The 26,002-nt window shown below is 40.9% G+C and overlaps 3 protein-coding genes across 5 annotated transcripts; 1 reads left to right on the top strand and 2 right to left on the bottom strand.

Annotated features, from left to right (window-relative positions):
* The first annotated feature begins 1,547 nt into the window (after positions 1 to 1,547).
* Positions 1,548 to 12,599, top strand: ptpn2b (protein tyrosine phosphatase non-receptor type 2b). Of its 2 annotated transcripts, XR_014699529.1 has the most exons (11): positions 1,548 to 1,795; positions 2,276 to 2,366; positions 2,491 to 2,591; positions 4,495 to 4,593; positions 5,877 to 6,014; positions 6,584 to 6,793; positions 7,594 to 7,755; positions 8,960 to 9,168; positions 9,404 to 9,499; positions 10,066 to 10,227; positions 11,670 to 12,599. XR_014699529.1 is itself a non-coding variant. In XM_084563812.1 (10 exons), the coding sequence occupies exons 1-10, from the start codon at positions 1,709 to 1,711 to the stop codon at positions 11,689 to 11,691; spliced, it is 1,215 nt and encodes a 404-aa protein (XP_084419938.1). In that variant the 5' UTR covers positions 1,549 to 1,708; the 3' UTR covers positions 11,692 to 12,599. The 2 variants fall into 2 exon arrangements, 1 of the variants encoding a protein (XP_084419938.1); XM_084563812.1 differs by lacking the exon at positions 10,066 to 10,227 and having other exon boundaries at positions 1,549 to 1,795.
* A 125-nt stretch (positions 12,600 to 12,724) lies between these two features.
* On the bottom strand, positions 12,725 to 16,570 carry psmg2 (proteasome (prosome, macropain) assembly chaperone 2). Its single transcript, XM_084563815.1, has 7 exons — positions 16,359 to 16,570; positions 15,650 to 15,821; positions 15,292 to 15,350; positions 14,944 to 15,062; positions 14,672 to 14,857; positions 14,041 to 14,161; positions 12,725 to 13,939 (listed from the first exon to the last, which is right to left on the bottom strand). Exons 1-7 carry the CDS (start codon positions 16,413 to 16,415, stop codon positions 13,859 to 13,861), a joined length of 795 nt encoding a protein of 264 aa, XP_084419941.1. The 5' UTR covers positions 16,416 to 16,570; the 3' UTR covers positions 12,725 to 13,858.
* A 394-nt stretch (positions 16,571 to 16,964) lies between these two features.
* LOC311501797 (putative 2-ketogluconate reductase) lies at positions 16,965 to 19,383 on the bottom strand. Of its 2 annotated transcripts, none has more exons than XM_084563814.1 (6): positions 19,353 to 19,383; positions 18,443 to 18,818; positions 18,188 to 18,359; positions 17,826 to 18,004; positions 17,652 to 17,748; positions 16,965 to 17,465 (listed from the first exon to the last, which is right to left on the bottom strand). In XM_084563814.1, exons 2-6 carry the CDS (start codon positions 18,813 to 18,815, stop codon positions 17,309 to 17,311), a joined length of 978 nt encoding a protein of 325 aa, XP_084419940.1. In that variant the 5' UTR covers positions 18,816 to 18,818; positions 19,353 to 19,383; the 3' UTR covers positions 16,965 to 17,308. The 2 variants fall into 2 exon arrangements, with proteins under 2 accessions (XP_084419940.1, XP_084419939.1); XM_084563813.1 differs by having other exon boundaries at positions 19,177 to 19,357.
* Positions 19,384 to 26,002: the final 6,619 nt, after the last annotated feature.

Here is a 26,002-nt window from a genome sequence, read left to right as displayed (position 1 = left end):
GCCCTTATCTCCAAACACCTTACAGAAAAATATAAAAAGAATAATAAATAAAAAAAAGATCAAACTGATTTGTGCTCCTTGATAGAATTTGTCCTCAAATTTCAACTAATTCTGTGCTTTTATTTGGGAGACTGAACATTCAAACGTTACATCTCTTCCTGGTGGGAGCTGTTGACTCGACACGTTTACAGTCCTGATTATTTATCCAGAAGAAGAAACACTGCCCCCTGTGGTTATTGAAGACTAGTTCACACACACGCCCTCATCATACCATTTTATTTTAGGACTCATCCTAAACTAAAACAATAATCTAACCTCAACCTAACCCTGGCTCCTACCATGCACACAAACCAGTTTTAACCCTATTATTTAATGCATTACATCGTATAATAAGGTTTCTATAGATAGATAGATAGATAGATAGATAGGTTTTATTTGTCACATGCACAGTTATACACAGTACAATGCACAGTGAAATGTTTTCTTGTACCTGCAGCCAGTAGTAAAAAAAATATAAGTTTACACTCAAGGTAAGCAATATGCTCATTTCATAGAAAATATAATCATTTTCTACCACTTTACAACAACTGCAGTACTTGAAAATCTTTGATATTTGAATTTAGCGCTTGAAAATTGAAAATCTCATCTCATCTTTTTTTTAATTTTTTTTTTTAGTAACCTGGCTCCAAAATGGCTCCAAAGCAAATTAAAGATAAAAGTAGCTGTACCACGAAGGTAGACCTGTCACAGGTGAAAAGGGAAATCTGCAGCAGCTCTGTAACATTAGAAACGCAGCGTTTGACCCCTGTGCTGACTTGTAATCAGCCCCATGAGAGTCAGATTACTGAAGGGTTTCTTCATCCGGGACTGTGAGCATCACGTTTCCAAGTCATGTGTTGTTCATGTCGTTTTAAAAAGTTTCCACAGATTCTGTATTTGATGTTTTCAGAAACACAAATTTTAATGCTGGCACAGTTACTCAGTTTAACCTCAGCTCAAAATGAATTAGCACCTACACTGACTGTTGACATTGCATGGACTTATTTTGTTGGTACTGAATTGTTTACAAACCAATATCTTGTGTTTTGTACATTTGATTTGCTCACTTAGCCTCTGGAAAACTGTGATGGATATTTTGTAAATAATTTTCTAGAAATTACATTGGACCAAATGATTCACAGAACAACTATAAAATAATTATATCCAACACAGTAATGGATAATGAAGGAAATATAAGGGGCAGGGCAGATTTCATTTTGTTATCACTTAATTTAAATTTGAACAACGAGGTACAAAAAGTAATAAAATGATATAAACAAACAAACATGAGCAAATGCTTTCAAATGAATTAACACAACACATTACAAGGTAGTTTATATATAGTTATATTTGTAACAAAAGGAAAACATTTACAGGCTTATTCATTGAAGTCACACATCTATTTTAAATGAGTGGTTCAGTTGTTTGACATCTCGTTGAGCCACTGAAAATCTTTGCAGCGTTTGGTTTGACAGCTACGGAAGGACCTCTCGTCGCGCATGCGCACACGCCTGCTCTTCGGATGACAACTGCACCGGAGAGATAACGGACAAACATTTGTCGAGAGCTCGCGAGCGTAGGGAAGTAGTTTTTCTTTTACTCCGAGCGTATCTGTCCTCAGAAAAAGTAATGAGGTAGATAGCCACATACTTATTCAACCCGACCTTATATGGAACAGACCGGCACTGCCACAGTGAACATGGACCAGGAGTTTGAGGACATAGATTCAGAGGGCCGGTGGCAAAAACTGTACTCAGTAAGTCTGTTAGCATAGCTAGCATGAAGCTAATACGGTACTTATAGCGCGCAGTTAATTTAGCAAGCTAACACTTCGGCTAGCTCAGCAAATATCCATTATAGCGGTATAGTCAGTTTTCATGGCTAACTCCCTTCTTGTTTTCATTTTTTTGTCTTTTATGTGTTTTTTTCTGTTTGTCAGAAGACACTACAACACTTTTATATTATAACGTAAATAATATCGTAAGCTTAAGTAGCATAAGCTTGTTTTATCTGCCTCGAAAGAGTTATATTTCTGTTCGACTCAGCTCGACACGTTTATTATTTAAAGTAGGGTCTTATTTTAAAGTTATAGTATTACATACACTGTTGAAAGTAACTACGATTAGTCGACCAAGTTGGAATTCTTTGTTGTGCTCAATGTCAGTGCACAGGTATTGAAATTTAATAGCTTACACTTTTGCATATCTGTTTCTAAACCATCTGTCTCCTTCTCCAGGAAATCAGGAATCAGTCCCATGAGTGCTCATACAAAGTGGCAAAGTATCCAGAGAATCGCAACCGAAACAGATACAGAGATGTCAGTCCATGTAGGTAAACATTTGTGGAAAGTCCAAACTGTTTACACTGGGACGTCAAGTCTAAACCTCTTAGCCGTGTCTGTCAATTTACAACCCTTCCCCAAATAATTTTCTCTCGTCGTCCTGCCTGCAGTCGATCACAGTCGAGTGAAGCTGGAAAACACAGACAACGACTACATCAACGCAAGTCTGGTGGTGATGGAGGAGGCCCAGAGAAGTTACATCCTAACTCAGGCAAGTTCGAGCATGTTTACGATCATATTTAGGCTATAAAATTGTTTACTATACACAACTTGAAGTGCTGTAAAATCACAACATGCCACGTTGTTTCTAGACTTAACATTGAATCAAGCGTGTATATTTTGCGTCGCGGCGCATGCTTATTTGGTTGACCCTAAAATGGTTAGTTATGACTAAAGCCTCTGCGTCACTGTGTAATTGTAACCGTAGGAGACTGAAGGTTTTCGAGGAAGATTGTGTGCTTTGTCCGGCCACATACTGTATGTCGTTTGTTTGCTCACCCTCCAGCGATGCCCTTTGAAAACCTGACAATACCTCGTTTGATCCAAAAGTAAAAACATAATTCTTGTAAAACTTAATGCTAATATGTACCGAAAATGTTTATTGAATAATATATATAAGAACAGTTTTCCATAATGCATCTAATCTGCATGAAATCATCAGCGGTTCTACTGTTATTAATCAAGTTATTTATTATTCCTGTTTGAAATGTAGCATCCAACAACAATATCGAATCCAGTATCGAATCTGATGTGGGATGATTTTTGCTGGACACGTTTTACGTTGAACAATTCGTCTCATCGCTCTATCTGAGCTTTTTCTCTTTCTTTTTTTTTTGCCTTCATTAAAAATGTTTCTTTGTAGGAAAAGTCTGTTACAGTTTCCTTGTGACTCAATGAGCATATCTGTATTGCAATTTTCTCAACTCTCTTATCTATCACTTCTTGTAATGTTATTTTAGGGCACATCACATTCACTGAGCTGAATATTTTACTTTAATGATCAGTAACCTATGTTATTAGTGTGATGGTGACGGGGTGTGACAGGTTTCCTGGGTTGCGGTGACTTTTAATAAGTCATCAACATTTGCTCTTTCACAGATGCCCTCCACGGCTTCACCCACACCTTTTGAATACTCACCAGTAAATGAAACCACTTAACTTTTTAACCAGCATGACCACAGTAAAAATGAGACCGTGCCGATAGAACTCTTCTTTTTCGCCAAGTTATGTCGCCCACTGCGCACTGACTGCTATCTCAGTCAATCAAAGCCGCAGAAAGTTTTCTCAGTTCGTTATGATAAGATTTAAATATCAAATTTCTTAGTCGGTTGTAACTTTTCAAAGAAGTATGAGAATCAATAATTAGACAGCAGGTACATCTTTTTTTAGGATGTTATCTTATCTTGCAGAAATTTGTGATAACGTTTGTGAAATACTTTATTCAGTGCTCAATAGCAGCTGCTTGATTTGTGTCACAGCGAGTTTGGTGGCACTTTCAGCTGGCTTTAAAATCAGTCTGCTTTCGATCTCATGAGACAAGTCGAAGCTTGAATGTGCTGTTAATCTGTGGATTGTTGCGGCTCTGTAATGTCTGATAACACTAACCAGAGACAGCCTGAAGTTAATTACTAAATTACATACTCTATGCTTCCCATGAATTGTTGGTATTCTTCTGTAATATTAACGTGCATCCTGGTCTGTGCTCCCCCACAAGAGGGTAATTCTTTTGATCCTCAAAATCCTCCAGATTTTATTGTTTACACATGGTAAAAGCAAGCAAAGACTTGTTGACAGTATCTTAGCCTCATCTGCCCTTTTGTGTGTGTTATTTATTCTATAATATTTGAGAGCCATTTGACATTTGAAGATTTTCATCTCATAGCATGCAGTCATGCCAGCTCAACCACATATAACCTTTAGCTGGTTTGACCTTTAGGTTAATGCTAATTATCATTCTGCAAACATCAGTTTTGTGGTTGGGTCCATTGCTCAGTTAGTGTATTCACTGCATCTCAGGTTATTGTGCAAACACACCTTTTGCATTGTGAATGACTTCCCTCTATCCTCCTCTTCTTCCTGTCATGTGAGCTGATCAAAGCGTTTGCTCTTTGCAGGGCCCCCTCAGGAACACCTGTGGCCACTTTTGGCTCATGATCTGGGAGCAGAAGTCCAAGGCAGTCATCATGCTCAACAGGGTCATAGAGAAAGGCTCGGTAAGTCCTCAGTAAAAGCAGACCTTGTGTTGTCTGGTTTGGCATCTGTCACTTGTCTGGTGCACACCCACATACAGAAATATGCATAAATACAGAACAGACCGCAGAGACACTAGTCATACACGGACCACTTTATCCACAGCCACGAACAGATACTGTTAAAGTTTGCAGCTCGTGGATGGTGTGAAATAATTTATGAAACGTGGAGAAATTACCGTGATCTTTTTTAAGTGGTTTGGTATTAAGACTCTGGTAGAAAACAAAACCTCGCATCGAAGTCGGCGTCTGATCGAGAGCGTTGTGGAAAGGTCAGCTGGCCATGTGATTAGTTTGGAGACAGTGGTGGACAACATCAGCCACAACCTCGGCCTCACAGACAGCAACTTATACATCTGATCAGTAACTCCTACTCTCAGTGGTTTCTGTAGTGTGTTTAAATGCAACCGAACTCACAACCTATTTTTTTTTTTATTCATTTAAATTTTTATTTATTTGTTTGTTTTTATATCCAGCATTTTTAAGCTGTTGCTCTTCTTTGATAAAATCAGCTAAATCAAAGGTATCCCCAACAGCTCTGATGTGTTTTCAGCTATATTGGCATTTAAAATGAATGATCACAATGAAGTTAGAGGCAACTAAAGGATTTTGGCTTACGCTGCCTTTTTGTGGAAGCTCCCTTTACTCGATACACACTGAAACACAGAGCTGGCATTCTCAAATTTACCCTCTCCGGATACTGTTTTGGAAAAGCTCCATTTTGTTTCAACTCAAGAGACAAAAAAAAGGGCTGTGTTGGTCTAGCTGATGCATCGGAGGAGAAGTTAAACTTTAGGAATGCTCAGTGTGGACATACTCTGACTCTCCCGTCAACGGGATTACGAAAATCTAGTGTTTTGACAACGTGTTCACAGATGTATGAGAGGGAACTGGGATACAGTCCAACCTCTCAACCCCTTTAAATCCAGCGATCCTGCGACACGCAGATAAAACACACAAACTGAAACTTTCTCACACAGAGCAGCTGTGACCTCTTATCGTTTTCAATAAAGCAGCTGGAGTGGATCTCGCTGGGTCATGAGATTCATTCACTGGCTGGGAATGGGAAATAAAGAACACCTTGTCAACAGATATTATTAAAATCTCAAGTATCCTTGATGTAGCAAGCAAGCAAGCTTACATAAGACGCTTATCCTTTGACATTTTATTAGCTGTATTTCTTTATCAGATGAATTTCTTTTGGACGTTTTTAATTTTATCTTGTTGTCTTTCTTCTCCTGTGACAGGAAAAGTGTGCCCAGTACTGGCCTACGGCTGAGGAGAGGGAGATGGCCTTTAAGGACACACGCTTCTTGGTCACGCTGTTGTCAGAAGACACAAAGTCTTACTACACCACCAGACTGTTGGAGCTGCAGAATAATAATGTAAGCTACAGTATTACTTAGTGAATGGGGAATTCCCACTATAGGGTAGCAAAGGAGAACTGAAATGATTCAGTGGTGTCACACCAAGATGCATCACGTGGACCTGTAATGTCCAAAGCTTCTTAGACTAGAAAACAGAATCGTATTCATTGATAAAGTTCCTTATTTTGTGTTTGAATGGATTTTCTGACAAATTTCCACCGCAAATTGCATATTTCCATTTAATCTTTCACTGAAATCAATCAGCGAGTCATATTGTCATGTTGAAAATGTGTAAAACCGAAACACATTAATTAAATTAACGAAAATATTCAGAACAAACGAGCATGACGTTCGTTGATCCCTTTATTTGATGTTTTGGAGTTTTTCAGAAGCCGGTTTATTGGGTGGAGTAGAAACTGAAACTGCTGCTTCTAAAATGTTTGCTTAGCGCTGTTAGCTCTGAAACAACCTTTAGTAACCTCAGTCTGTACTGATACAGATCAGAAATGCCAAGAGATATAAACTTTACAGGTTTCTAGATGCTAATAAGATCTTGTTTGTCTCCTTTTTTTTTTTTTTTTTTACAGACGGGGGAGAAGAGACAGCTCTATCACTTTCATTACACCACGTGGCCTGATTTTGGGGTCCCCGAGTCCCCGGCATCTTTCCTAAACTTCCTCTTCAAGGTGCGGGAGTCGGGAGCATTGGGGGTGGATCAAGGACCGGCTGTGGTGCACTGCAGCGCTGGAATCGGACGCTCAGGGACTTTTTCATTAGTTGACACATGCCTGGTCCTGGTAAGTCCTGCCACTTGTAGTTCCAGACAACCTCTGATTTAATCACTTCCATCTGTATATGTGTAGTTTGACTTGAGTGTACATTTAATCTGTAAAATACTAGACATTGCACAAAAAATCTCTTTCCCTGGGTTGAATCACTCAGTATTTTTTCCTCATGATCATCATCATTTTAGTGCCAGAATGGAGCTTATTTGACTGAACGACACTGACATTTGTGTGATTATGTGCCACCCACGGCTGAAATACCTCATGGTTTCCCATAGGAAGTATAGGAAACTTGTAAAGTCATGATGATGATATGGTAGACTAGTGGAAAAAGTTGATACAGTAAAAGGTCACCTCCACTCAAGTGGCTCAAGTTCAAGTGGTAAAAAAGGTCAAAAATTATGCAGGTGTAGTTTTTAGATGACTTGTTTATAGTTTTTTAAATGTCACTGGACACGAAGGTTTTTTCAGCCGACTGGAGGTGCATGTTGGTGTGTGTGTGTGTGTGTGTGTGTGTGTTTGAGTGACAGCAGCTGGCAGCCTGCCATGTTGTTATTGCTATGCCACAGAGAACCACACTCAGACCTTATTGTTTTATTAGCTGTGCTGAAATAATGCAGAACTGCAGTCCTCAGTAATGAAACCAAAAATGTTAATAGTTTTGCTTTCCTTTTTTCCTCAAATGTCGTAAACAAGTCGTTTACAAAATGTCATAATTTGATTTTAGCTGAACGTTAGACTTAATCGGTCATACAGAGATAAGGGATTTCCTCCTGGTTTCCTGAAACAGATTTTATTACTGTGTTTTGTAGATGGACAAGAGGAAAGATCCGTCATCGGTGGACATCAAAAGCATCCTGTTGAATATGAGGAAGTACCGCATGGGTCTGATCCAGACCCCGGACCAGCTGCGCTTCTCCTACATGGCGGTCCTGGAAGGAGCAAAGTTCATCATGGGAGACTCCTCTGTACAGGTAAACAGCACCACATGTACCATAAACAAGCCACTCATTCATTCTCAGACAATCTCTCTTTATTTAATGCACTGTAACGTAGCAGTCCTGCACTAATTCTTAACTTCTTAAAGGTCACAGTATTCAGTATTTGTTTAAAAATATCTGAAAGAGGTATGGATTTAACTGTGTTTTCATTTTGGAGGCTGTGGTTTGTGGTTCTGTTGAATTTCACTGTGTCATTTTAGTCAGTGGGCTATACTAAAAAAAGAGAAACACTTTCTGCACTCAAACCAAACCCTCTGCAATGATCATACAATGATCATACAATTGAATTACCACCTTTCTTTCGCTGTTTCAACATAAACTGAACATTAGTCGGAACAGTCAGGAAGGAAGTTTTAGCCCAGGACTCAAGAATGCATTTGTTTTCACGAGTCTACTTAACGAAGATGCGTGTATGTTACGAGTACCTTTCACCATCTTGTTTTATGAAAATGATTTTATGATTTTATGAACAGCACATGATCCTGAAGGCATTCTCTTTAAATGCGGTGCAGCTCTTCAGATTTGAACCAAATAGAAACAGTGAGATTGTTTGTACAGACGCTCCAGGTATTTGATTTTCCCATCTGGTCTGTGTGTCTGTGTGTGTGTGTGTGTGTGTGTGTGTGTGTGTATATAAAACCCCACGTGCAAATCAAGGCAAATAAACATTTATCGACAAGTGAGCCACAGTTTGAACAATGCTGCCTGAAAACACATTAATTCCCTGACAGGAGGAGGAGGACGACAAAACGAGGCTTTGTAGACATTCCTACTGATAAGCAGACATTTTGAGACTCTGCTATAAATATTTACAATGATTGGGGAAAAATACCATAAACATACCATTGCTGGATCTTTGTCCTCTGTCACTCTAATATTGATACGCAGGAGTTGTTTATGCCAGTGCTGGAAAACTATTAGACGAAAAATAGAATATATTGATCTTGATTCTGTTTCAGAGGTCATTATCTCTCTCGCCAGTGAGACTGAACTTTTATGTTTCTACTTTTCCTTCTCTCCCTCTCTTTTCCTTTCTTGTAGCATTTTCTTTTTCAGCCGTCTGAACATAATTTTACCAAGTGACCAATTACAGCTTGTTTTTATCCGTGGCAAAAAATAGCGCAGTGGCCGCACATGCACCCATTAAAACTCGGGTTGCTGCCTGTCTCCCGTTTAGAATCGATGGCGGGAATTGTCCAAGGAAGACCAGCAGCCGACGTCGGACTCTCCCCCCTCCGCTCAGCCTCAAGCCAAGTGTCCGACGGAGCGACACAACGGCAGCCAGCGAGGAGACCAGCTGGAGGAGGGAGAAGACTACAGAAAAGATGGCAAAGGGCCTGCACAGTCTCCCTGCAAGGAACAGGAGCTGGACGGCAGCACAACACAGTCAGTACAGAGATGAAAGAAGCGCCGGCAGATTGTTGGTCTGAATAACCTGATTAGATAATTGCTATCTTTCAAACGATGTGGAATTCGCGTACTCAGGAAAAACTTGTTTTCAGCAGCTCGCTAAAAATATCTTTAGGTGGTGGCTGCGTTCGGGCTATTATCAGTCGCAGAACATGATCAGCCTCTAATTGACAGCTGTTTAATCTCTTTTTTTTTTTTCTTTTAAACACAGCAAACGACGTAGAGAAGACAGTATCTCCAAATCAGGCACAGCCAAGACACCCCAAAGCAAGTCCAGGACAAATGACTCGGAGAGGAAGAGAAAAAGGTGAATTATATCTTTCTGTCAAATCTGATTTATAGACACAAATGTAATGCATATAATGTGTAGTGCAACATTGTTCTGCGTGCTTCTAGTCTACTGTTTTCCACAAGTTTTACTCCACCGTACTTAAAAAGGGGGAAATTTATGAGTCAGCTTTATTTCTTTTGAACCCACTCACCGAGGGGATCCAGGCAGGCTTTTCCAGTGCGTGACTCAACTTTCTAATAGCAGAAGTCAGACTGAGGCACAGCAGAGGCTTCATTCTTCTCCCCCATTTCTAATTTTCTCTTTCTCTTTCTCATCATTCTCAGACGTTTAGTGTAAATCCACAGCTTTAGTTTAACTGGCTCCTATCTCACGTTATGGTAAAAGGTCCGATGAAGCACTTATTTCTGATGACAGTGCAGCTCCAAAAAAAAAAAAACAACAAAAAAAAAAAACAACTGAGTCGTTTCTGAGAAGACTTCCTTTGTTGTGTGACATGTTGGTGTTGTTCCAGTAACGCGGCCAGGACGGCAACGTTTCTGACGAGCTCTTTACTCTGCTGTTGTTGTGGTTCTTCCGGACAGTTTGGGCTGCATTTGCTGCACATGACAAGAGCTGGCCTGTCCAGTGGGGGGCAGTGTATCTTTACCCCCCTCTGAGACAGCAACAACAACCACGAAGAGCACATTTAGAGGAAGGAGTTTACCCACTGCTTTTAAAACGAGCACCCAGTCTTGTTCATGGAGGTGTGTGTGCGTGTGTGTGTGTGTGTGTGTTAGTGTGTTTTTTTTTTGTTTTTTTTTTTTGTTTGGGGTTTTGTTTCTCCTTTTCATGATTTGCTTGACTCCTGTGGTTTGGAGTTGTTAATTTTGGCTGCGCTCTAGCATGATACGTGTGTATGTGTGTGTGCGCGTGTGTGTGTGTGTGTGTGTGAGAGTGTTCTTGTGGTTAGTTGATTTGTGAAACTCCGAAATGCCAGATTGAGATGGAGCAATGCAAGATGCTAATTTATAGCATGCATCATGTGATTTAGACTTGGTGGCAGATTTTTATCTGTGCAATCAACCATCACGGGAGCCGGTGCAAAACCTAATCAGATGCATCTGCTTGGGGAATAAATGCAGTGATATTGCAAAGTGACCAGGACAGAGAATACTTTGGCGATTACACAAAAGAAGATTCGGTAATTCACCAGTGGAAAAATAAATCCTCGTCCTGGTTGAATTTTAATTAAGGATTGTTGCATGTCCCTGTGTTCTCGCTGGTGTCCCTGAGCTGTCTCGTTAGGACGTTCTTCAGACCATTAGCATGGCAGTGATCTTTATTCGTCTGTGTATTGTAGCCTGCATTACTTTTTAAAAAAAGTTTGAATATTTGGAGATTTATGGGCAGCTGGAAGACATGTTTTGTGTTCAAAGAAGATATTTAAAGCTTGTTTTGTCCCAAAACCCCCAAATAATTAGTTGACAATCAAAGATTAGAAGCTGAACTACCCGTTGATATTTTGTGTTCAAGACCCCAGAGGAACAACTGTATCATTAAGTGGCTTGAATGATTACTGTAGTACGTTAAATGAATACACTAATATTCAGAGCTAGGGCTTGGTATTGCGACTGATTTTTTTTTTATCCGGTTCTTCTTCACCGTCATACTTTTAAAATCCAAAAACGCTGCTACACATTTGACGCTGCTCCCGGAGTCGTACCTTTGGGATAATCTCGTTGCGCGGCCTCTAGTCGTGCAAAACCGGCGTCGCAAGACTTGCAGCGAGATTTCGTGGATCGATATCTAATCTTTCAAATGACCTCGATTTGAATCCTCAGAACCCGAGGGTGAGCGTCATTCTCGCAGATAATCACTTGAATGGAAATGTTCCCGCTACAGCCGACATCACCTGAACACAGTGTCATGCTGCTTTTCGAAACGTGGTTTGCTGCATTCGCTGCATTGATAATTTCATCTAATGTTGACATGATCAAAGTGATACAAGCTTGTGTAACATGGCACAGCTCCCTGCTAGCGACTCGGCTAACCTCTTTAGATCTGTGCTCTCTGTGATTAAGTCTTATCTTGATGAAGCGCTTCATCTTGAATTTGTGGCACGAGTGTGTTTCTCAGCTTCACTGACATTCAGCTAGAAAATGGTTATTTCGAGTTCCGCCTCTAACGATTTTGCGTCTCGTGGCAGGGCGAAAACCAGTGACTGCTAACCACCTCCACCTGCGACCACACGACTACAGCTCGGGCAGCGAAGCCAGCACCGGCAGGGACCTCCAGCTCTGTGTCCTCAACTCCAAACCTCTCTTCCTCACCTCCGACTCAACAGCGAGCTCTCCTATCTCCTCTCTTCATCGCTTTTTCAGAATTTGGGTTCCGACCAAGTAGCATTACTCAGCCATGGTACCCCTCCCGTATTCTTCCTCCCCTTAGCAACACGTCGCTCTCGGCCTCAGACCTCGCAGCTTTCTGCTGTCTCCTCCTCATCATTTTAAAACTGTTTACAGCGGACACTTTGACATTCTCTGAAGACAAACACACCAGCTCTTTACCCTCCGGCCACAACTACCATCAGCTCAACTCCCCCAGTCAGAAAATAATTAGTTTTTTTTTTTTTTGCATTTGTCATTATTATTTGCAGCTTTCTCATTCTTTTACGCTTCTCTGCTGTCATACTATTAAGACTGATAATAGGGGCTATGCATTGCCAATTTGTAATGCTGCTCTTGTGTATTTTTGGAAACATTTTTTTTTGTTTTCAGAGACGAAAATAAAAATGTCTATTTTTTATAAGAGATTACTTGAAGTTTTTCAGGTGACGTGGGGCTGGTCGAATGAAAAGCACGGCCACCTCCCACATGAGAATTTCAGTGGCATGTTTCCATGATGTACATAGTGTTCTTTTTAAAAAGATGTGTATAAAAAGACATATTTTTTGCTTGTAAAAAAAAAAAAACAACAATCTACAACAAAAAAAGAAAAAAAAAAGACGACAGCTTATGTTACAGTCCTGGATAAAGCTGATTTGATGACTTGTTCTCCTTTTTGAATTTGTCTTAAATTTCTTTTAGAGTGTAATCTACAAATAAAACTGGTATCATCTAGTTTGCATACAAACGGATCTTTGCTCTTGTCTTGTCTGGTTACTTCACCACCAACCTGAAAGCTGACATATCATTAATTAAATATGAAATATATAAACCTGAAGCAGTAGTTTAAGACTTTGAGAAAGCTGGACCAGAATATCTATACCCTTTTTGTGAATATCTATATATATAGATATATATAGCTTATCAGACAGGAAGTGGATAGTTCATAAAAATCTACACTTAAAATCTTTAAATGTAGACTTGTACTTATTTTAACAAACGAGATATTGTGTGATAGCTGCTAAGGGTTAGAAGTGCAGATGGGTGGATTTGTTTTAGCTTCATCTAGCTGATTTCCAGTTGTTATGCTAAGCTAGGCTAACAGAAACGGGAAGTATCTTGAATGATTTTGCATATAACACAAAAACTGATTTAAAAAAATGCTTGTGTGTGTAAATTAACTCTTTTAAATTTAATACTTATTGTTTTGTGCATTTTGAGCTGTTAAATCTTTACATAGTTTTTTTTCTGTCAACCTTTTCCTCTTAAAATTCCTTCAGGCCCCCCTTCCAGCTGTTTTTAAACAGAGAATAGTTGATGTGTTTGATATAATTCAGAGCCGAGGTTTCCCTTTTCAGTTTTTCCTTTAAAAAAAAAAAATAATAAAATGCTGTCAGGACATTCCTCCCTTTTCCCACAACAAGCCAACACAGAAACCACTCGAAACAATGACGCAAACAGAAAAGAAAACCACACTCAAGTACGTGGCAGAACAGCTCTGTAACTGAATAAGAGCCCTGTTTTGTTGTCACTACGATGTCGATTGTAGGAAGGAATCAAGTTACAGAGAGGTGGGACTGCCAGGAATACAGGATGGCACCTGGCCAGCTGCTTTCAGTTAAGCAGGGCAGAGGCAGGATCCACTTCAACACTCCTTACATGAAATTACACCACACTTTTGCACAATCTTTTATTGAAAAAAAACATTCAGATACGAGGCAATAGTACTCCAGAAGTGCGTGTTTTGGGCGAATTCCTGTAATGTTTCCTCTAATGGAGATTAATATCAAAAATACGGGAAAGGAGCGATACATCTCCCAGACTTTTTATTTATTTTACAACTAGGACCAGAAAAATGAAATGTGAAAGTTTATTCTGAAGCAGCAGTCTCAAGAGTCCACTATGCTCCGGTCAGCACAGATGTGAAATAAACATTTATGTATCTCTGCTGCATTCTTCAGCAGCTAATTATAGGCTAAAAAAATAGCAAAAACAAGTAGATGGAGATTTATCAGAAGAGTGCAGGAGGGATGCCGCTGCCGAACAAGAGACTCCAGGAGGATGGCATCTTCCATTTGTTGGGCTCTTGGCTCTGAAATACGAAAATGAAGTGAAAACACTGATCAGATATTTGTAACTTTAAAGTTTTTACCCGATCAGGCTCAGCACTAAACCGTCTGGTTCGCCACTTACATGACTGTCCAACAGATGGAGCCAGTCGTTGAGGTGGTTGACGAGGGTGAAGGCGTCCGGGATGTTGTCGCCCTCCGAACAGAAGAGGAGCAGCACGGCCAGCGGGACATCCTCTGCACAACTAAACAAACATGCAGCACACATAATCAAACACAAAACAACAGATACTAAAGATGTTTGAACAGTTTTTTCTGCAAGTTCTCTTATTATGTTGCAGATTTCCACTTTATTAAAAAAGAAAGTTATACGACATAAGGGCAGAAATTATTTTTAAATATTATAATCAGCTGGTTATACTCAAAATAAATATGCTAGACTGAGCATCTCATAATCTCCTATTCATAGGAAAGGAAATGGGGAAATCACATGTTCAACTGTCACATGCTGCATGCACACACACACACACACACACACACACACACACACACACACACACACACACACACATATATACATACACTACCAGTGTGCTATTTTAACCACACTTAATAAGTGAGTTACACCAGAAGACTTCCTGAATCAGTCCAGTGTGCGTCCAGTTTGTGGCTGTAACTGGTTATTTATAGATGACTCAAGCTGCGCAAATAGACGCCAGCTGAACATCTGTTGCGTGATGATTTTATGTCTCCACCTGTCTGCGTAAAGTCCCTTGGTGATGCCTCCTCCAGGGACGCAGAGTCGCGGCTCTGCGCCGGCGTCGGCGTCCGTCAGTCCGGGGAAGGCCGGGACTCGCTCCATCTCCCTCCAGCCGAGCTCCTTCAGAGCGTCCGCGCTCACCTTCAGCAGAGACGGCGTGACCAGGTACCTCAAGGCGGTGCTGTGGAGTGCAAGTGTTCGTCAGCAGAGGAGACTGTAAATGGCGAAGGAGGAGAAAAGCGGCGATGGCGTTAAGTGCATGTTTACCCTTGCAGCTGCTGGTCGTCCCTCTGGTAGGCGTGGCTGCTGGAAAGAACGACAGTCCTGGAGAACCCGCTGGCTTTGATCCAAGACACGAGCAGCTGGCGGAACCTCTTTGACTTTGTCTGTAGATTAAAAAAAAAAAAACATTATACAGGTGCACCCGTTATTAAAAAATAGAAATATACCTTTGGTTACAGCCATTGTCCACCTCATCATAAACACGACATGATATTTTCACACTGATGGCATATTGTGAGAGTTTCCTTGCTAGCACGTCCTAAAAAAAAAGGGAAACTGAACCTCTCGATCCTCTCTAACCCTAACGCCGACGCAGCAGAACTGCGGTTTTACCTGAACAATCGGAGCTCTGATTTGAAGAACTGCCAACTTCAGTTCTGCTGCTGTGTAAACTGTGGATGACAGAAGGGTGACAGGTTAATAGAGGACTTGTTTATTCGTGAAAGTCAGCAGCCACTACTTTGGACTATTTACAGAAGAAACCACCATGAAGTCATAATAAGTCATTAGCACCTGCAAGTGGACAAAATAACTTGACAGACTGTGCGTCAGTCCCGAGCCGTTCGCTACACATGCAAATGAGCAAACAGTACTCTCCAGGAAACACATAAAGCTAGCCGTCTCTGGTTAATTAAACAACTTTAAACCTGCTGATTTAACACAATAATAATATAATACTTCAAGGTGTTACCTTCTGCGGGAGTGTGCAGCTCCTCAGCGTCCTCTTTGCAGGTGGCGTAGGGGTTGTTCCCGGCCATCGGGATGAGACAGTCTGTGTGCAAGTGACCCACTCTGCTCATGTTGAGAGTGGACACGAGGAGGTCCACCGCCAGCTGACCCACGTTACCGACAGCAACAGCGGGCTGGGGATGGGGGATTAGCAGCCGTGGAGAGAAATGATTGCAGTTACTTGATTATTATTACCCCAAACTGTTATTAATACAAAAATGAAAGAAATGCAATGTGTGAGGATATGCTGCTTTTGCACCACTTTAAATTACAGTAGACACAATTAATTAAAGAAGTCTGGACTATAATTATTATTATTGGACAAAACTGGTGAGCTCTGGGTAATTGTAATGCCAAACAATGAAAATAATCTTTACTGAAGCCCTGAATGAAGCAGATTACTTCCTTCTTAACCAACAGTAATAGAGATATATATTACAGGTATTACAGTGTCTTAGTAAAAGCCATTTCCTGCTTTTACTACTTTTGACACTATTACTACTATTTCATACGTTTTCAGAGCAGATGCCGGTTTAAAGGCAAATTACGGTTACGTAAAATTAGATTTAAAGTTTTCCTTTTCATGCAGAAGCACCGAAACCTTTTTAAATAACACCCATGAAGGCAGACACATGACTACTTGTTGCAGTGGATGCAGATGTACCACTCACCATGACGAGGGTGAAATCTTTGAAGGAAGGCGGTGAGTTTTGTGATGAGATAAACATGGTGTCGTTTAGCTGGCAGCCACGCAAAACCGAACAGTTACCAAGTAAAAAAAAAATAATAATAATAAATTAAACCTATTATATTACTCTAAATTAAAACCTCCCGGTAGCTTTCACTTCTATTTTTCCTGCCTGGTGTTGTGGACCTCCGTCTTCGCTCTCTGCGTCGACTGTTGATGATTAAAGCATTTTTAGTACCGCTTGTAAGTGCCTGAATGAAATGTAACAGCGAAAGTTTATTTTCGATAACTAAAATATGTCGTAGACATCTGTACGGACTGTCATTATCTATAGTTATCGGGTTATGTGTTTCCTATGATACGTATATTTAAAATTTTAATGTTTCTATTATAATCAGGCACATTGACGGCCAAACTGTAGCTCCGCAAAGACTCACAGCGCATTGGAGATCGTCAACTGTCACAACTGTCGTCAGTTATAATAATAATAAAGACAAAAACACCTTAAAAAAGTTAAAAACTAATATGTGCTGTACTGTGTGTGATCAAATCGACTCAAAATACAACTTAAAACGACACAATTATTTTATTATTCCATGTATATTGATGATTTATTGATCTACAACATACTGGAGCACCATTTTTATAAATTTCCTAAAAATGTAGTGAGTCATTTAACCTTGCAGTGGAAATTCACAGAAATGAAACTTACTATAAATGACCTTGTGCCAACAATGAGAACTAATACAGTACAGTTTGTAGTTAGTGGTTACAGTCACATTAAATACAGAAAGAAATAATCTGACAGTTGTTAATAGTAACAAATTAACACGACTGATGGGAAAGACAAACCAGAGATTTCAGGTACAAAGAGGTAAAAACAAATCTACGTGTAATCCAATCTTTAATCAACACTTGTCAGTGTGCCATAAATCATTGAATCTTGACTTCGTTGGGAATAGGTAGGCCTTTCAAAGCAGCCACCGCATTGTCTACCATCATCTGTACCATCTTTCTTGTTGTGGTGTAAGTGTTGGTGCCAACATGAGGCGTGATCAGTACATTAGGGAGGCTGAGGAGAGGATGATCCCTGCACAAAAACAAGCAGAAAGTCAGTAAATGCTTCCTTTTTATGAGGAGGTCAAAACTACAACTACACTAGGAGTATACAAAACAATTTTATTTTTGGCTTGTAGTCTTTACCAGGGACGATTTTATAGGCCTATGCATTTTTATACTGTTATATACAGTGTGTGGCTGTTTTCAGAGATAATACCTGGGTAAAGGCTCGGGGTAAGTCACGTCCAGAGCCGCTGCTCGGATAGTTCCAGACCGCAGAGCTTTGACTAAAGCATCCTGGTCCACAACACGACCTGAAACATCATAATAGGACTATGTATCTTTTTTTTTTAAACTGGTTAGAAAAGTCCATGAAACTGAGAGTTCGCACCTCTGCTGACGTTCACCAGCGTTGCTGTGGGCTTCATTAGGGACAGCTCTCTGTGGCTGATCAGGCCGGTGGTTTTAGGGGACAGGTTCACCACCAGCATGACGAAATCAGACTCCTTCAGCAGGTCGTCCATGTTCTCACAGTATCTCGCCCCCACCGCCTGCTCATCCTCGACACTCCTTAACAACACCAAAAAAAAAAAAAGAAGATGGAGCTTACCATCAACATCACCTTGTTTGATATAGATCACTGTAGCAAATGTTTTTTGGTCTATTATTAGGGTTTTAGAGACATTTTGGCATCCAACCGTTGTCAAACAAACTTCTAAATTATCCAAATAATGTACTGTATCATCACTTTACCTTCTGCTTCTGTTGTGGTACAGGATCTTCATGTCAAAGCCTTTGCTTCTCTGAGCGATTTTGTATCCGATGTCTCCCATTCCGATGATCCCCAGAGTCGACCCCGTGACTTCAACTCCCATCAGGCTTTGCGGTATGTGCGTGGTCTTGGGGTCAACGGCTACTTGGTGACCTGTGAGGACACAGACTCGTGTGAAAATCTGTAGGTCACTCTGAAAAAGTTTCAAGTTGGCTTGAGTTAACCTTTGACCTCACCCTCCACAACTTTCCGCGCCGACGCCAGAAGCAGAGCCATGCCCATATCTGCGGTGGCGTTGCTCACCACTCCAGGAGTGTTGGCCACCTTCACGCCCTGACTGGTGATGTACGGCACGTCCAGGTGGTCGATGCCCACGCCGCCGTTGGAAACCACCTTCAGCGACGGGAGTGAACTGAGCAGCGAGGGCTCGGCCGCGGGGCAGGCGTTCCACATAAACACGGCTTGGATTTTCGGGCCGTGCAGGCCGGGGTTTTGGAGAAAGTCTCTGTGGCAGATGATGTTGAAGTGTTGCTTCATGATAACAGTGACCTCCTCAAGGAAACCCTGCTCTCCCACCTCTGAGATCAGAGCCCATGGTTTGTCTGCCATCGCCTGGTGGAGGAAGCAAACATTTAAAATGCAATTTATTTGTTTTCTTGCAGGGAAACTTTGCTACAGCAGCCAGTTAGTGTTAAAGCATAAAGACTAGAAAAAGGATGCCAGTCTCTGTGAAAAGTCAGTAGATCAACCTATCTGCACTTCCAATGCTCAAATTATATCATCTTTGCTAAAACTAAACACAGCATTTCAAAATCATACTGGACTAGACAACTTGCAAATACAACAAAAACCTCCTGAGCCCTTTGGACAGAGCCAGGCTGGTTGTTTCCACCTGTTTCCAGCCTTTATGCTAAGCTAAACTAACTGACCGTTTACCATACAGATGTGAGAGGTGCTGATTTTTATTTACTACATGATTCTGTGTCCTAGTAAAGCTCAGTCTTCCTCTGTCAGGGGGAATGCTAACAATACTGCGAGGTAACTTCAAACTTAATGCGAAGTAATGCAAAACAGTCCTTTTAGACACAAAATAAATCCCCGCCATGACTTTATGGGGGTGTCCGTTGACTGGAGCGTACTACTCACAGTTACCGATAATGTCCCGGCTTCCTTCCTTCCTGCTGCTCTCGAAACAGGAAGCAGGAAGAATTGCTCAGGGAGGATTTCAAAATAAAATTATCAAAATAAAAGTGACATAATATAAATAATAAAATGAGCAACAATAACTACTACAACTACCATTAATAATAATAATAATATTAAAATAAAAATAATAATAATATTTATCTGCACTCCATTTTATGTATATGTATTTCATAGAAGGTGGAGTGCAGAAGTGGAACATCAGTCTACAGGTCATCAGGGTTACACTAACCTGAGTTTGACGTCCTGTAAACTAAACAAAACACCGGACTTGACTTTGACCCGGACTTCTTTTTTCTCACATTGCATCTGCAGCATCAACACTCTTAGAATAGGATGTCGAAGGAGGAATTTTTTCCCTCTCCTTCAGCCCAGGTTCTTTATACCTATTGGAAAGGTTAGTCTATGAATAGACCACCCGACAGCTTCTCTCCAATTGACAGTTTATTTAGCACGCAGATAATAGGTACAGAGTCAGCGCTGAGACTTCAACTTAACCACCTTAAGGGTAGGTAAAGAGAAGCCCCCAACTAAGTGTACACACAGGTTTTATTCTATCTGGGCTCCACCCGAGTACAATAGGAGGAGCGCGGCCTTTCGTGTATCAGTGGTTTTCAATGTGTGGCCGAGGCCGGCTCTAACTGGTATATGAGTGTGGTGCATCTTATGTAGTGAGCAAGCTGAAGCAAAGCAGTAAATAACCCCCATCTGGTAGTTTATGTTTTAACAGCATTAGTTTATGTTTTAACACGTTTCTTCTCTGAAACTCCTTTTTTCACTAATCTTGATCGCCCATCTTCAAGCTTATTGTTTAACTTGAATTCCCAGACTGGACCTGCCACTAAGTTATTATTCTATATTTTCACACGTCTCCGAGGCCAGGGCAAGACATCTGGACAAGACATTCAGCACATTCTGATGTTAGAGGCTCTTAGACTTCAGTCCTCATGCTCTTCAGTGTCACTGTCGCTTATTACACCATCCAGAGCTAAAGGCTAAATGCCCTCTCTGCACCTTTTAATGTTGCAGGGTACCTTTTTATATTGGAGTAGGCGTACAGATCTGTGCAGGTGAATCACTTTAAGAAGGCTGGCCGCTGGTGCAGGAGCCCACAGTTTCCTCACACTCTGGATATAGCAGAGACATCTCATGCTGGCTGGCAAGTTATTGATGTTTTAAATAGAAATCACAAATTTCATTACGATCAAGACATAGATTGGCAGAAGTAAGAATGTGAAAAATCTGGATGATCAATGAACATTTGTTGCTGATTTGATGAGCAAACAAGAGAGTGCACATACGAGGAAATCAAATGTAGATGAACGCATGCAGTGCCTGTTAAAATATGTGCATATGTGGAAGGATCACAGGTCAAGTTTCTGTGAATAAATGATTTACGTGACATATCCAGCCATTTCAAAAACACGTATATGTGCTCAGGATAAAAATGCATTTAAAAAATATTCGTATATGTGAAGTAATGAACTTTAAAATTAAAATTTAATTTAACTGAGCATAAGTGAAGGTCTCACCTTCTCAGCTGGAACCTGAGGATGTTTCCACAGCCCTGATGTCACTCTGGAATAGAAACAGGAGTTAAGAAAGAAAGGATAGAGAAAGATGTTTAAAATAATAAAATCTAACCTCTGCTTTGCTTTAAATGAAGATTAAACCGATTAAGAAGCTCATCTGACAGCAGTGCAGTTGGCCATCTACTCCCTCTGGCATAAAGAGGACAGAAGGGGAGGAATTCATTAAGCAAAGTGAGCGTGCAGGCGGACACTCCGGGGTGGCGTGTGGTGCACAAAACTAAAGAGTGGGACAGCGATCAAAGGTCATTTACTACTCCACTGTCCGTAAAGAGACAGTACATGAAACTGGTTATATTTGGTCCACTTATTTTCAGGGATTTCAGATTTGGTTATAAAACAAATTACCCCGAGGGAAGAATTAAGCAGCTGAAGCAAAAAATATTAATTGGGAGAGCAGAATATTTTAAAAGAAGTGAATGTGCTTTATGCAAACGGCAAGAAGAGTTATGACCAAGCATATGCCAAACGTTTGGTTTATAGCCTCTGAAGAAATTCTGGAAAGATAGGAGAGAGAGCAGAGATTTGTGCACAATAAAAAGTATAAAATTATTAATCTGATGCACATATTGGTGTGTAAAACACAACAATTATTAACATGCGGGAGTAAGGTCCACAGGGCGGCACATTGGTGAGATACCTGTCCAGGGTGTACCCTGCTCCAGCCTGCCTGTGACCCTTCACAGGACAGGTGGTTACAGAAGATGAATGAATGAACATTCACTTGAACTCAAGAAAGTAAGTCAGTAAACTGTATGACACTTTGTGTAACAGTAGCATCAACAGAGGAAGTCAGTCATACTCTAAAATGTGCACAGATTGTGTGAGAAACTCATCCAATGCTAATCATAATAATTAATAGTATTAAATGACAACTGTTAAAGACTTCATGATTTCTTTTTAACTTTTGATGTTAATACATTCCCAATTAAACAGGCTTTGAATCAACAATGTCTTCCCTCAGGACACGAGTTTGTTTGGACATGTAGCCACTAGGTGGCATTATGACATTAACCTGTGACTATGTGGCTGCACACAGACCTGTGGATTCTCTGCACAAGCTGAGGTTTTAGTGTGGTTTGTGCCCTTTTTGACTTTTTGGCTTCTTTGAACTCCTTGTGGTTCGTGGCCTTCATCAGGGTCATCCGTCATGAGCTGATGAAGGCCACGAACCACAAGGAGTTCAAAGAAGCCAAAAAGTCAAGGGGCCCGAAACATATTGGTCTGATAAAGTTGTATCATAAACTACAAGTGTTGCAGGAGTCTTTAAATGTCTTCAACTGCAGACTTAAAGTCTCATTGTTTAAAGCACTCTCTGATATTCATTTGTTTTGCCTCAGTAATTTAATAATTTAATAGATTGAAAGGTGTTTTAGCTTGAGGATAAATTGAGGATAAATTCTTGAGATAAAACTTTACTTTAACTATGTGAGCGTGCAGCCGATTAGATTAGTTGCACACACGCTGGTAATAAGGAGTCAGCTGTGATGTGACTTCATGCGTGTCAGGGAAGGCCATGTGTCCAAGGCAGCTGCAGATCAACAGCTTAAGTACCTTACTTGCGTAATCTTCCCACCTTCACTTAAGGTCTCTGCTCCTCCTCTACATCTGTGTTATTCATGCCTCCCCAGCTCCTCCCATCTCTCACTTCTTTCTCTTCCTCTCTCACCCCTCTGTCATCTTGGTGCTTCCTTAAATCCTTCCTTCACTGCCACATTTTTGCACCTCTCTCGTCCTCTCCTCCCTTCTCTGCTCCTCCCATCCAGATGTGTCCACGAGGCTGCAGTCTCCTTTGTCTGAACTGACCAGGAGTCACGTAAGCCTTCATTAAGCCAGTTCAAACCTCCGGCCGAGCTCCAGTTCCATCTGCTGCCTCGCCCGACGGCAGGTGGCCTTTTAGCAAAGTGCTGACTCACATGTTAGACACAGCAATTATACAACTGCTTCATCACATAGCGCTTTGGATCATGTTCTCAGTGCTCATCTCTGATGACGTAGAAGTAGGACCCATGTCACATCAGGAGATCAGGTTTTCATTTAAAGGGAAATGCATCGAAGACCGGTTCACGCTTACTAAACTCCTCAATGATTCATTATGACAGACGTGTCAGAGTGTCGTGTCTGCAGACAGGTGACAGCCTCTGTATTGAGCTGTGCTGTCACAGTTGTCATGGTACAGCGCAGAGGAGAAGAGGAGTCCTTAAGTAAGCTCTCTGTAACAGATTGCTGACATGAGGTTGACTCAGCTCATCAGCACGGCAGAGCTCTGAAGTCAAGGTGTGGCTTCTGTTCATGCCTTCTATGAGCAGATAAAAACAAGACAATAAAACGATGCGGACGACTTTGTGGAGCTTTCATATATTATGCTCTAATATCTATTGTGTTGCAGAGCTAAAATAAAACGAGGGCTTATGTTTTCAGAGGTTCACCCTTAAAGAGTCAGAAGGTGTCAGTCAAGGTTACTTTCATTAATTATTAACACATTTAGAAGTTAATGAATTTGAACAAACAACAGTCGTCTTTGGTGCTTTGAATTTGCATTTTCAATTTGTATTTCTTTCCGTTTAAACTCATAATTGAGCTGGTGTTACTCCAGGCATTAAACACGTTTCTAGACACTGGTGCCATTATACAGCGGTGGAAGAAGCAAATCCATCTTCAGGCGTTATTGGTAAAATCCACTTTTTGTGTCAAAAGGGAAATAGTCCATGGTGGTGTTGCATATTATTTTGTGCTATTTATTTTACATTTTATTATTCATATCTCATTTAAACGGCTTTATGTGTGCTGTTGTGTATTTTATCTGAAACACTACATAATGCAGTTTCTGTTGCATGCAAATGCAGGTGAATATAAAGTGAAACATTTCCCTCTTCAGTGCAGTAAATACAAGACAAACGGTGAAACTGTGCATACGGATTACCTTACAGCCAGTAAAATGCAACTATCTCCAAACTGGAAATGTTTATCTGCTCAGAAAATATTGTTTTACGTGCATGCATGTGAATAAATATACTTTTGTGAAGTTGCTGATGATTTTAACATTTAAGTACATGTGTAGAAAAAATAGTTTAGCTTTTCCAGTGCCGATTATAAGTTCTGGGGGTGTCCAGGTCTAAGCTACCAAATATCTCTTAGGGTAGAAAGGTGGGGGTTGTGGAGTATTGTCAGTGCACTGTAGGGCCTCCGTAGGTTAAAGGGGGTTTATGGTTGTCATTATCATATACCAAAAGGTTGCCATCTGGATGCCAGCTTTCTCTTTTTTCTTTTTATTTCCACAGGGCCCCAAATAATTGCTTGGTCCTGAAGGTGCACCTCTGAGCTTTGGCCTGTGGGATTATTTACAGGTAAAATGTAACACTCATATGAAAGCAGCTGCTCCATTTCCTTCTCTGTGCTAATGTTTTCTCGTTCAACTCTTTCCACTCTGCGTGTTGACCTTGTTAGAGGACGTCAGCAGGAAATCGTTCTGACCAATAAAATGTCAGCCTGTCTTCAGTGGCTCACTCTCTTATTCTTTTCTTCCGAGATGCTCCTGTGCGGCTTTAGATGATCTCTCCTCCTGCATGTGCTGCCGTCTTACGGGACAACAACATAAACCTCACGCACACATTGAGAGTTGACACCTGTGTTGTTCTGGCGGCTGCGAAGAAGCTCAACACGCAGCCCTCAGCGTGTCCTGGTTGAGAATAAATTCACCTGCTGGATAATCCAGTCAGCCTGAGCATTAGTCTGCTGCTCATGACGCACAGCGCCGGTGCGGTGGAGTCACAGGTCGACTCAGTGAAGCTGGTCTCGTTTTCTGACTGCTGGAGGATCACCTGCTCATCTCTGGTGTCCACTGAGCGTTGTCTGCTGATACAAAGGACGCCTGTAACAATCTTAAAACTCAAACATACAGTATCTGCACATAAAAAGTCATATTAATGGTTCGGCTTCTTGTCTGAAGAAACTTTACATGTTAGAAGATTAGATCATTAACTTGCTGAGTAGTGAAATAAACAGCAGCAAACACATTTTAAATATCTATTCTGTGTAAATTTAATTGTGGATTAACTTTTTGGATGTGCATTGATGTCTCATTAAGATCATCATCCTTGGTCGTGGACGACTGCCAGAGAACTTAGCTTACCCCAAAACCTTGGCCGCACTCCTCTGCAGGTTCAAACCAGCAGAGGTTGGCTCTGATGGTTAGGTAACAGATAATCGGTAAGAAGAAGTTGTTGGTGCTCTCTTGTGCGGCTCAGTGGCTTCTCCACCCAACACCAGCTACTTAGCCTCGTACCTTAAAGCCGCTGTTACCTAATGACGGCGCCCGTGTAGAGGCATGGGCCGGCTGATTTAGAAAGTGGCTGTCCAGTTCAAAAGACTCTTGGCCGCTGAGCCGTGGTACACCAGGCCTCATTTGTGTGTGTGTGTGAGAGAGAGAGGGTGTGTATGGATGAGTGCAGAGTTGAGGATTGCTCTTCAGTGGACAGGACAGTCAGTCAGATCAATGTTATGCAAACCTATTAGTCAGAGGTTGCATTGTTAGCTCCACACAGTACTCAGGCACTCTCCCTCAGGGTCAAACCCACTGATGAGCTCTCACCTCTGTAACAATGATGTCGGCTGGTTAAAGGTCGACGACAGACAACCACAACTTCATATCGTTAAAACTGCACCGCAATACTGGATTACTGAATTGTTAGTGCGACAGCTCCTGCATTTTATTAATTGACATTAATGATAGAAAACCTTGAATTTGCACCCAAACAAAATTCATGACATATATTTAGTTATTCAGAAAAACTGCTTTTATATCTGTTTTGAATGCACAAGTCCACATTTTTTTTATTTTGTATTATTCAGATTATAATTACGGATTCCACAGTGCAGTACTATTTCTGCAGGCTTATGTTTCTATTAAACACTTAGTTCAGGAATGATGTGCAACAACATTTTGCAAATAACTATGAAAGTCTCTTCCTATTTTGTTGTTGCATATGTATGTATGACCCATTA

Source organism: Chelon labrosus (assembly GCF_963514085.1).
Source record: "Chelon labrosus genome assembly, chromosome: 16".
Taxonomy (NCBI): Eukaryota; Metazoa; Chordata; class Actinopteri; order Mugiliformes; family Mugilidae; genus Chelon; species Chelon labrosus.
Note: the sequence above shows the minus strand (reverse complement) of the source record. Positions and strands in the feature narration are given on the sequence as shown.